Here is a 12,608-nt window from a genome sequence, read left to right on the forward strand (position 1 = left end):
ACATGTATGTACAGTATGTAATTGTATGGTCAGTAATCTGTCCCCCCCCCCACTATGCAGGCAGTGTGTATGTATATCACATGTATGTCACATGTATGTAATTGTATGGTCAGTAATCTGTCCCTCCCCCACTATGCAGGCAGTGTGTATGTATATCACATGTATGTACAGTATGTAATTGTATGGTCAGTAATCTGTCCTCCCCCCACTATGCAGGCAGTGTGTATGTATATCACATGTATGTACAGTATGTAATTGTATGGTCAGTAATCTGTCCTCCCCCCACTATGCAGGCAGTGTGTATGTATATCACATGTATGTACAGTATGTAATTGTATGGTCAGTAATCTGTCCTCCCCCCCACTATGCAGGCAGTGTGTATGTATATCACATGTATGTACAGTATGTAATTGTATGGTCAGTAATCTGTCTCCCCCCACTATGCAGGCAGTGTGTATGTATATCACATGTATGTACAGTATGTAATTGTATGGTCAGTAATCTGTCCTCCCCCCACTATGCAGGCAGTGTGTATGTATATCACATGTATGTACAGTATGTAATTGTATGGTCAGTAATCTGTCCTCTCCCCCACTATGCAGGCAGTGTGTATGTATATCACATGTATGTACAGTATGTAATTGTATGGTCAGTAATCTGTCCTCCCCCCACTATGCAGGCAGTGTGTATGTATATCACATGTATGTACAGTATGTAATTGTATGGTCAGTAATCTGTCCTCTCCCCACTATGCAGGCAGTGTGTATGTATATCACATGTATGTACAGTATGTAATTGTATGGTCAGTAATCTGTCCTCCCCCCACTATGCAGGCAGTGTGTATGTATATCACATGTATGTACAGTATGTAATTGTATGGTCAGTAATCTGTCCTCCCCCCACTATGCAGGCAGTGTGTATGTATATCACATGTATGTACAGTATGTAATTGTATGGTCAGTAATCTGTCCTCCCCCCACTATGCAGGCAGTGTGTATGTATATCACATGTATGTACAGTATGTAATTGTATGGTCAGTAATCTGTCCTCCCCCCACTATGCAGGCAGTGTGTATGTATATCACATGTATGTACAGTATGTAATTGTATGGTCAGTAATCTGTCCTCCCCCCACTATGCAGGCAGTGTGTATGTATATCACATGTATGTACAGTATGTAATTGTATGGTCAGTAATCTGTCCCCCCCCCACTATGCAGGCAGTGTGTATGTATATCACATGTATGTACAGTATGTAATTGTATGGTCAGTAATCTGTCCTCCCCCACTATGCAGGCAGTGTGTATGTATATCACATGTATGTACAGTATGTAATTGTATGGTCAGTAATCTGTCCCCCCCCACTATGCAGGCAGTGTGTATGTATATCACATGTATGTACAGTATGTAATTGTATGGTCAGTAATCTGTCCCCCCCCACTATGCAGGCAGTGTGTATGTATATCACATGTATGTACAGTATGTAATTGTATGGTCAGTAATCTGTCCTCCCCCCACTATGCAGGCAGTGTGTATGTATATCACATGTATGTACAGTATGTAATTGTATGGTCAGTAATCTGTCCTCCCCCCACTATGCAGGCAGTGTGTATGTATATCACATGTATGTACAGTATGTAATTGTATGGTCAGTAATCTGTCCCCCCCCACTATGCAGGCAGTGTGTATGTATATCACATGTATGTACAGTATGTAATTGTATGGTCAGTAATCTGTCCTCCCCCCCCACTATGCAGGCAGTGTGTATGTATATCACATGTATGTACAGTATGTAATTGTATGGTCAGTAATCTGTCCTCCCCCCACTATGCAGGCAGTGTGTATGTATATCACATGTATGTACAGTATGTAATTGTATGGTCAGTAATCTGTCCTCCCCCCACTATGCAGGCAGTGTGTATGTATATCACATGTATGTACAGTATGTAATTGTATGGTCAGTAATCTGTCCTCCCCCCACTATGCAGGCAGTGTGTATGTATATCACATGTATGTACAGTATGTAATTGTATGGTCAGTAATCTGTCCTCCCCCCACTATGCAGGCAGTGTGTATGTATATCACATGTATGTACAGTATGTAATTGTATGGTCAGTAATCTGTCCCCCCCCCACTATGCAGGCAGTGTGTATGTATATCACATGTATGTACAGTATGTAATTGTATGGTCAGTAATCTGTCCTCCCCCCACTATGCAGGCAGTGTGTATGTATATCACATGTATGTACAGTATGTAATTGTATGGTCAGTAATCTGTCCCCCCCACTATGCAGGCAGTGTGTATGTATATCACATGTATGTACAGTATGTAATTGTATGGTCAGTAATCTGTCCCCCCCCACTATGCAGGCAGTGTGTATGTATATCACATGTATGTACAGTATGTAATTGTATGGTCAGTAATCTGTCCCCCCCCCCACTATGCAGGCAGTGTGTATGTATATCACATGTATGTACAGTATGTAATTGTATGGTCAGTAATCTGCCCCCCCCCCCCACTATGCAGGCAGTGTGTATGTATATCACATGTATGTACAGTATGTAATTGTATGGTCAGTAATCTGTCCCCCCCCCCCACTATGCAGGCAGTGTGTATGTATATCACATGTATGTACAGTATGTAATTGTATGGTCAGTAATCTGTCCCCCCCCACTATGCAGGCAGTGTGTATGTATATCACATGTATGTACAGTATGTAATTGTATGGTCAGTAATCTGCCCCCCCCCCACTATGCAGGCAGTGTGTATGTATATCACATGTATGTACAGTATGTAATTGTATGGTCAGTAATCTGTCCTCCCCCCACTATGCAGGCAGTGTGTATGTATATCACATGTATGTACAGTATGTAATTGTATGGTCAGTAATCTGTCCCCCCCCACTATGCAGGCAGTGTGTATGTATATCACATGTATGTACAGTATGTAATTGTATGGTCAGTAATCTGTCCCCCCCCCCCACTATGCAGGCAGTGTGTATGTATATCACATGTATGTACAGTATGTAATTGTATGGTCAGTAATCTGCCCCCCCCCCCCACTATGCAGGCAGTGTGTATGTATATCACATGTATGTACAGTATGTAATTGTATGGTCAGTAATCTGTCCCCCCCCCACTATGCAGGCAGTGTGTATGTATATCACATGTATGTACAGTATGTAATTGTATGGTCAGTAATCTGTCCTCCCCCCACTATGCAGGCAGTGTGTATGTATATCACATGTATGTACAGTATGTAATTGTATGGTCAGTAATCTGTCCTCCCCCCACTATGCAGGCAGTGTGTATGTATATCACATGTATGTACAGTATGTAATTGTATGGTCAGTAACCTGCCCCCCCCCCCACTATGCAGGCAGTGTGTATGTATATCACATGTATGTACAGTATGTAATTGTATGGTCAGTAATCTGTCCTCCCCCCCACTATGCAGGCAGTGTGTATGTATATCACATGTATGTACAGTATGTAATTGTATGGTCAGTAATCTGTCCTCCCCCCCACTATGCAGGCAGTGTGTATGTATATCACATGTATGTACAGTATGTAATTGTATGGTCAGTAATCTGTCCCCCCCCACTATGCAGGCAGTGTGTATGTATATAACATGTATGTACAGTATGTAATTGTATGGTCAGTAACCTGCCCCCCCCCCCACTATGCAGGCAGTGTGTATGTATATCACATGTATGTACAGTATGTAATTGTATGGTCAGTAATCTGTCCTCCCCCCCACTATGCAGGCAGTGTGTATGTATATCACATGTATGTACAGTATGTAATTGTATGGTCAGCAGATTCGGTATTAAAATTTCAGTCTTTTTAAAAGCCCCTTTAAAGCACTTGGCACTTTGCTCGCGCCAATGAGCACTGGAGCTCTGTTGCTGTAAAGTTTCTTAAAATCCCCCCCCCCCCCCCGCACGGTTGCTATAATAAAAGCACTTAGGAACATTTGGTATTGATGGCTATCAGTGGGTACAGTGTATCCTTACCCTTTGGGGCGGGGGTGGGGGTGTAGCCGGTGGGATGAAGTCTTGGTAATCCATGACATTGCCGTAGTCTCCCGTGTTACTTTTGAGTGGTAGTGGTGGGGGGACGTCCATTGGTTCAGCAGCATTGACCCCATTTTGTTCCATGCCTGGAGATACAAATAATTAATCTACTTTGTATCCAGATTACACAATGAGTAAAACATTATTTCTTTCACACTCCAGAGCTGCACTCATAGTTCTGCTGAATACATAATACACAGATCCCTGTACAATAATAATATAATAATAATCTTTATTTATATAGCGCCATCAAATTCCGTAGCGCTTTACAATGTGGAATACGCCCCGTGCAACAAAGAACCAGCAAGTGATTCTGGGTGATTTCAGCTCTGAGGCTTGTACAAGGTGTGAATGGATATACTGTATGTCCAGTGCTGCACTCAGACTCATTGATTGTAACTATTGAGTTCCGGCAGTCGTCCTCACGAGCGCATTGACTTCTTATACAATCCTCTGGACTGCAGCTGTCACTCAATATTCATCCCTGTCCATGGAGAAGCCTCCTCCAGCTCTGAGGCGTCTTATGCCACAATGACAGAAGCTCAATATCAGCCATTAAAGGGGAAGTCCAATAACTACAAGCAGTGACCTTAAGGAAGTCACAAGGGGCAGGAACCTGTATGAGCGCTGCTCTGGAGGTCAATACGCAATTCTGTTCATTGTGATCTTTGTGTAATGCTATATCCCCTGCATCATGTGTGGTATGGAAAATATACGAGGGGAAACGGCAATAATGGCCGACAGCCCAAGGTTAATAATTATTATCTTATTTATATAACGCCATTAAATTCTGTATCTTACAAATCATAGGATACTCCAAAGCGATGGACAAGACTGGTCTAAAGACCTTGGTAAGAAGTGGCTTAATGTCTTATCTGGAAACAACAGGACTATGACAGGTGTAATTACTTTCTGTAGCTTCTCCTCACACTGCTGTGCTCTTAGCTCTCTGCATTAATTGCTGCACAGTTTCTTTACTCCAAGTAAAAAGCGGATCACATAGGTCACCAGGACCAATACCTAATATGTTCTGTAGATCTGTACAATCAAAACTTCTGACAGGTTCCCTTTACACTTGTATACAATAAGCAGAAACTATGAGGCAGATTTTCCTAATAGACAGTGTAACTTTAGATCAGACAGTCTAATAAATGTAAATCTGACGCCGTTTAAAGGAAACCTATTGGGGGGGATTAGCCACAGGCCCATGTAGCTGGCCTGACACGTTCTCCGTCAAGGGAACCTTTGAGAAGAAACCTAAAAGACCACTGCCAGCTTGTTGTCAAACACCTTCCAGATCACGTTTCAAATATTCCTGAGTACCCAATGATAAATGTGATGTATCCGCATACACGGCTGTACCTACCTATTGATAGGCTGAAGGTTAGTTTACTTCTCGGAGTAACCGGAGGAGGTTGCTGACCAGAAGACTGACTTGGAGAAACAGAAAATCTCCGATCACCAACCACAGCGTTGAGAACTTGACTTTTCGGTCTCTGGGGCCTTAAGGGGCTTATCTAGATGAAAAAAGGCAAAATGACACCGTAGTAAGTGTGTAAATCCTTGTATATTCCCAGTGTTATATAATATACAGTCTATAGCATGGAGCCTTGCACACACTTACAGTTTCGGAGAGGATGACGGCTTCCGACTGCTGCGGTGCAATCTCCGTGGCTTTAAATTCTTTATCGAATATCTCCTGGTGTTTGCTATTCCTCTTCTCCTTCTTTTTGTCTTTTCTGTCCTTATCGAGATCATCTCTGTCTAATTTATCTTGAGAGCGATAATGCATCTTCTTTGGCAAAAGCGGCTCTAGAACAAAACTAGTAAGAGGAGAAATCTCTCATTAATCCTGCAGGACCCGGAGCGTTTCATGTGCTGCGCCTCCTGTGGGTATAACTGAGCTTATCCCCTATTATTCCTCCTGGAAATGAATTGTTTGATGGTTCCCCCCTCCCCTCTCCTGCACCCGGCTGGATGTGTGTCCAGGCTACAGCCCAGGCGGCATCCGATCATGTGCACGAGGATCCGTGTGCATCCGACATGGAATGTAAATGTGTGTGAGACCGGGCTGTGAGTATGTGATGAGGGGATTGGATTGATAATGTGTAATGGTAGGTAGATGTGAGCAGTTACACTGAGGCTACGGCTTTGTAGCAGTCACATATATATATATTTCTGCTCCGGTTTGTGATCTATCAGAGGATACGGCCACTTTCGCTGTATCCACGTTTGGTATTGCGCCACTTTCAATTTCTTAAACCTCGTCTGCTGAGTTCATTGAAATTGATGCGTCCTGGGAGAGGTGCCAGGCGGACAAAGTGCAATGTGAGGTCTGACAGGAGGATCTAAACACTGCAAATATGCTACAAAAAATACTAATCTAAGCCACTGTACTGCACCTCGTTCACACTGATGGATATTTGCCTGCAGAACTGTGACAAACAGCTGGGGCAAATATTCTGACCTCCTGAAATGTCAGTAGCATCTGTAAGACTCCACATCCAGGGGATTAACCACAGCAAGTCCATGGGATACAACAATGCAATGTGCATATGGGAAGACTGGGCACATAACAGCTACACAGCAGCACTGCAGAGACTGGATGCACTACACATACAAGGTGCACACATAATACACAAATACCCTATACAATTCTGGCTTCTAATTTTCCTTTGACCCAGTGTTGTCTCTATCATAATAATTTAATAGTGAATAAATCTTCTCTATGCTGAGAGCTTCTAACACGTATATAAATGGCTGTAAGATAACCGGCTGCAGCAGGATCCTCTCCTTGAATAAATCTTTGCGCCAAAAGCAGCAACATTTATATTGGATTTGGATAACCATGTAGACTCCACGGGGGAGATTTATTATGTGTCTGCGTATGATATAGGCCGCGGCCCCCTGGTGTCCCACCAGATACGAGATACATTGAGAGGCCTAAGCCTTTTAGTGGGGCGGTGCGGCTGGCAGGTAACACTATGCCAGGTTAGACCTGCCGTAGTTTTGCGTAGAAACATGGCGTGGAGGTGGCTGTTAAAATTGCAAATTCTTGCACTGCTCCTCTGCCGGTTTGAATCTCCCCAATGTCTGTGTGTCTATATGGCACTTGTAAAACCTAAAAGACATAATAGCACCACGTACCCATCAGATCCGGGTCTGGAAGGCGTGCTGTCTGATGACACCGAGGACACAGACACCACTGATAAAGGCCTGGACTGTGAAGGCATCGTAAAAGATCTGACCATGGACCTGGGCCGGTTCCCCCGCCGATCGTCAATACTGCAAGACTAGAAGGAAGAAAACATCAATTGTGTGAGGATATACAGGGCAGATGGTTCTCTGTAACTCAGTGTATAGGAGGAGGGAGTCTTCCTACATTATAAGGGAGCATGCACATGGACGTGCGCAGTGCGCTGCTCACCCCTTCCCTCTGCAAAGCAGATCGCACCAGACCAAGCCCGACCACCACTGCCGTCTATGGGGGGGGGCGTATATCCGGCTGCAAATCTGGATATACGTGTCCACAATGGTCATGTACCATAAATGTCAGCTTTTACCCCAAAGTGGATATATAAATATTAATAAAAATAATTCGACAACCAATTACTGGATTTCAATAGGTTTCTCCCATCACCTCTTCAGACAGATCTTATCAGTAAAGACTTGTATTCTCCATAAGGAAATCAGTTTGGAGGATCAGTTCTCAGTTTTACCATTCTTCCTCCTGAGACTGTGTGAGTAATCTGATAACTGGGTGTTGCCATTTTCCTTGTCAAAGTTGGGTTAGATATATATATACACATATGTAGAAACAAAGTGTGGAAATACAACTATTTACTCAGGTACATATTTAGGTTTATATGTAGATAAGTCTCTATATACGGACAAAATTTTACAAAACCGGTCAGCTGGATCAGCCTCCTAATGTGTCCTGACTTTTCCTAAAAACAGATATTGGGGCAGAGAAGGGTCACATTTGTTGGAATTGAACTTATTTGATCCTTTGCATTTTGAGGCGTGTGGCAGTGTCTCTCTCCCCAGCACATGCACACTCAGCCAGGGCCGTCCTGTAAGTGCATGTGCATGTTCTGGGTAATAGTCAGTAGCTCCTGTATGTAAGGCGCGCTCGCCAGCTTTCATCCTCCCTATCAGTGTGCGATGTGATGGGGTGTAATGTGTGCTGACGATGTGACACGGGATGAGATCTCGTTGGCTGGTTTTGTCCTCTGTCACTTGCTGATTAATTGATCCCCAGTAAGCAGCGAGTGTTCGGGGCTCTCCATCATCGCTGCCAGGCCCTCCGCCAACAAGGGATTAGGAAAACATTATTAAGATAAGATCGGACATGTGTAACAAGAATGTCGCTGCTTTGTCAATGCTTAATATGGAGGAGCAGGTAAAGTGATGTGCGGCGACAATACGACTAATCCTAATGGAGGCTTGTAAGAGATGGCGCTGTTATATTAGTATTTAATGGACCCGCGCGGAGGCCCAGGATCAGCAGCTGGACACAAGCGGCGCTCAGTACAATCCCCATCTGTGTCCACAGACACCAACACAAACATTGGAACGTGCTGCCTGGCAAAGCTGGAAACAGATGCTCAGTATATACAGCCCCGTATACCCGTGCCAGGGGAAGACATCACTGGACAGTAGGCGGAGCACCTTTATCAGTCTACTGTACTCTGCCATGCTATAGGAGGCGATATTACTGCATATATCACATCCCGTTATACAGACGCCATGGAGGAGATCAGCGAAGCAAAGCAACGGGGTGACTGCAAAAATCTCCAAAATAATAATTTATAACTTGCACTGATTTCTATTCTGCCGCCTGGTTAAATTTGGTAAAATCTCACCCACATTTTGCAGCTACTGTAAAGCGTAAGATTTTCTGACACTGATTCCATAGTGGAAAGTCTGTAATATGTATGTTCCCTGCCACTTCTCCAAGGGAAGGGGGTAAAATATATGGAAAAGAATGCACTGTCCTCCCAGCAGGTCAAGATTGTACCATCCCAAGATGTCATTCTAAGGTGAGGAACCTGAAATCTACTACCCCCGTCACTAGGTAGCTACACCATTGTATACAAGTGAATGTAAGCCAGATATACCCACCAGAGTCCTGACGCCATATTGCTTCTCAATTTTCTCTTTCAGCTGCTTAAAACAAGCCTCCATCCGCTCGTGGAAAGGTCTCAAGGCTTCTGTGACTTTTTCTCCATGAATGCGTATTCCCTCAGCTAAAAACGGAACCTATAAAAATTCCAAAATATATACATATGTGTATATATAATGTGTATATCAGAAAAATGCAAATAAAATTACTTTTTGTAGCTCTGACATTTAATAACAAAACAACAGGTTGTGTGTTCACTGCCAATCACTAAACATCACTTTTTCCAGTTTCCATGGATACATATTATTTACCGAAATACCCCTCACATCTCGGTGACTTATCTTACAGGAAACCAGTCACCAATCCATGATGCGCCGCTGTCATCCACTCTCGCTGGCTGCATCGGGCATTCCTGCGCCTGCGCGCTCAGCACCTTGTGGATCGCGGTCAGCAAGAGTTGATGACAGCGAGCGCATTATTGATTGATGACGTCCGCGGGGGCGACGATGCCGGGTGAGGGAAGGTTTTATAAATTTGAAAAGGACACACAGCAGGTTTCCTGAGGATGAGGGGGGGGAGGGGCAGGGGGTGGGGCTGCTCCTTTTAGCCACTCCCAGGGGATGAATGGCCGAGTCACTGGTCACATGGCTGTGTAATGTAATATATCACTTATTCTTTTTTTCCGTGAAACCAATTTTTTTTTTTATACAAAAACTGTTTGGCAGTGTATGTACAATGCTCTATGGGGACTGGGGTGCTAAAAGGGGTCTCCTGGTGACTGGTTCCCTTTGAAGGGATGACTGGCTTTTACAGACAAAGTAAAATCTGTAAGTTGTACAGTAATTCAGTATTATATAATTACACCCTGGTTACTCCCTGTTCTGGCTCTGTATAACTTATTGTGCAGGATATTATACGGCCCCATCTAGCAGGGTCCTGCATAGTGAGGGGATACATGCGCCGTACATCCCTGTATGTGAGGACTCGCTCCTGCTGTGTCCCCTCTTCTCTTGGCTGAGGAGGAGATTAGGGGTTAATGAATCACATTGAATATGAAATTATCAAAGGACACTGTCAGATGTGCTGCCGCGAGGCTGATAAATGCCACAGAAAGGTCTGTGCCCGCTGATGGTGCCGCTATACGCGGCTGTCAGTACTGAGGGGGAGACCTCTCCCGGGTGCCTGCCCCTGTGCAAGGTCATTACAGGGAGAACCTACCTGCCAGGCGATCAGGTCCTTCAGTTTCTCAATCTTCTCCAGGTCCTCGGGATGTTCTTGCATGTATTTCTCGTTAAAGAAAGCCTAGTGAGGAGAAAGCGGATGCTGACATTAAGGCTGCAGTCACACTTACAGATGATGATCACACATATAATGGAAAAAGTAGGAAGTTTGCAATCAGTTGTATTGCCTGAACCGGCTGTCATATTTTTGCCATTGTCCGAGGCTAACATTCAGCAAGTGACAAAGACATAGAGGACAGATGGGAGAGGGAAATAGCTATAGGACCATTCGATACGGTCCCTGAGCGCCTTATACAGGTCCATTGTATGGCAGTGCAGGGTCATAGCCCTAAACAGAGCACTACTGAGGGGCTCCCGGAGAGGTCCCCAAAATCACGATGGGCATTTAGGATTAAAGGGGGATCAGATGATCATTGTGGTCAATGGACGTTTCTTGGTAAATGATTAAATAGGAAGCCCTGCAATTCCTTACAGTCCCTGCCTCGAGAGTTGTAGAATAGGAACATAAGAACAAATAACAAGAGGGTCCCCTCACTATTGTGGATGATCTGGGATCCCCCTTAAGAGGCAGCACAGCAAGTAACATCAATCCCTTATAAAGTGACAGCTAATCCTGGAGATTTCCTGGAGAAGTCCGGCTTTGTGTTTAGGAACACATATATACACACACATATACACTCACCGGCCACTTTATTAGGTCCACCATGCTAGTAACGGGTTGGACCCCCTTTTGCCTTCAGAACTGCCTCAATTCTTCGTGGCATAGATACAACAAGGTGCTGGAAGCTCCTCAGAGATTTTGACATGATGGCATCACACAGTTGCCGCAGATTTGTCGGCTGCACATCCATGATGCGAATCTCCCGTTCCACCACATCCCAAAGATGCTCTATTGGACTGAGATCTGGTGACTGTGGAGGCCATTTGTGTCCAGTGACCTCATTGTCATGTTCAAGAAACCAGTCTGAGATGATTCCAGCTTTATGACCTGGCGCATTATCCTGCTGAAAGTAGCCATCAGATGTTACAGGGTACATTGTGCTCATAAAGGGATGGACATGGTCAGAAACAATACTCAGGTAGGCTGTGGCGTTGTACCAAGGGGCCAAAAGACACCATGACACCACCACCACCAGCCTGAGCCGCTGATACAAGGCAGGATGGATCCATGCTTTCATGTTGTTGACGCCAAATTCTGACTCTACCATCCGAATGTTGCAGCAGAAATCGAGACTCATCAGACCAGGCAACGTTTTTCCAATCTTCTACTGTCCAATTTCGATGAGCTTGTGCAAATTGTAGCCTCAGTTTCCTGTTCTTAGCTGAAAGGAGTGGCACCCGGTGTGGTCTTCTGCTGCTGTAGCCCATCTGCCTCAAAGTTTGACGTACTGTGCGTTCAGAGATGCTCTTCTGCCTACCTTGGTTGTAACGGGTGGCGATTTGAGTCACTGTTGCCTTTCTATCAGCTCGAACCAGTCTGCCCATTCTCCTCTGGCATTGACAAAGCATTTCCGCCCACAGAACTGCCGCTCACTGGATGTTTTTTCTTTTTCGGACCATTCTCTGTAAACCCTAGAGATGGTTGTGCGTGAAAATCCCAGTAGATCAGCAGTTTCTGAAATACTCAGACCAGCCCTTCTGGCACCAACAACCATGCCACGTTCAAAGGCCTCAAATCACCTTTCTTCCCCATACTGATGCTCGGGAGAACTGCAGGAGATTGTCTTGACCATGTCTACATGCCTAAATGCACTGAGTTGCCACCATGTGATTGGCTGATTAGAAATTAAGTGTTAACGAGCAGTTGGACAGGTGTACCTAATAAAGTGGCCGGTGAGTGTATAATCTCAAGGTCACCAATGTTTGAGTGTTATCTTATCAAACCCTTTTATATGATACTTTATGCCATTTTACCTTTTCATAATTAGCAAATCCTCCCATCACTGCGGGATCCACGATGCCGTTCAGTAGTAAGGACAGAGGATTGATGGGTAGATTGGGATCGTTCATGTGCTGCTGCACCATGTTATTGATCTTCTCATTGGTCAGCTGCATTGTTTCTATTGCATTTTCCAAAGGACTTATCTCCACCTGTGAGAGAGGAGAAGACAATGACATAATGTATAACATACATACAAGGCATTTCCACCTCTTTCATATCTTCCTGG

The 12,608-nt window shown here is 44.4% G+C and overlaps 1 protein-coding gene and 1 long non-coding RNA gene across 3 annotated transcripts in view; one reads left to right on the plus strand and one right to left on the minus strand.

The window, feature by feature from the left end:
- LOC140105697 (uncharacterized) overlaps window positions 1-12,608 on the plus strand; it is a 55,874-nt gene that overhangs the window by 41,014 nt on the left and 2,252 nt on the right. The window lies entirely within an intron of this gene.
- The window catches only part of DOCK1 (dedicator of cytokinesis 1), a 221,354-nt gene that overhangs the window by 9,432 nt on the left and 199,314 nt on the right, over window positions 1-12,608 (minus strand). For both annotated transcript variants that reach the window (XM_072129711.1, XM_072129712.1), the window contains exons 45-51: window positions 12,355-12,531; window positions 10,418-10,501; window positions 9,199-9,336; window positions 7,222-7,367; window positions 5,699-5,897; window positions 5,441-5,591; window positions 4,015-4,160 (exon numbers count right to left, since the gene is read on the minus strand). In XM_072129711.1, coding sequence (XP_071985812.1) covers window positions 4,015-4,160; window positions 5,441-5,591; window positions 5,699-5,897; window positions 7,222-7,367; window positions 9,199-9,336; window positions 10,418-10,501; window positions 12,355-12,531 — 1,041 coding nt within the window. The remainder of the gene's footprint in view (window positions 1-4,014; window positions 4,161-5,440; window positions 5,592-5,698; window positions 5,898-7,221; window positions 7,368-9,198; window positions 9,337-10,417; window positions 10,502-12,354; window positions 12,532-12,608) is intronic.

The sequence above is a fragment of the Engystomops pustulosus genome, chromosome 11 (genome assembly GCF_040894005.1).
Source record: "Engystomops pustulosus chromosome 11, aEngPut4.maternal, whole genome shotgun sequence".
Taxonomy (NCBI): Eukaryota; Metazoa; Chordata; class Amphibia; order Anura; family Leptodactylidae; genus Engystomops; species Engystomops pustulosus.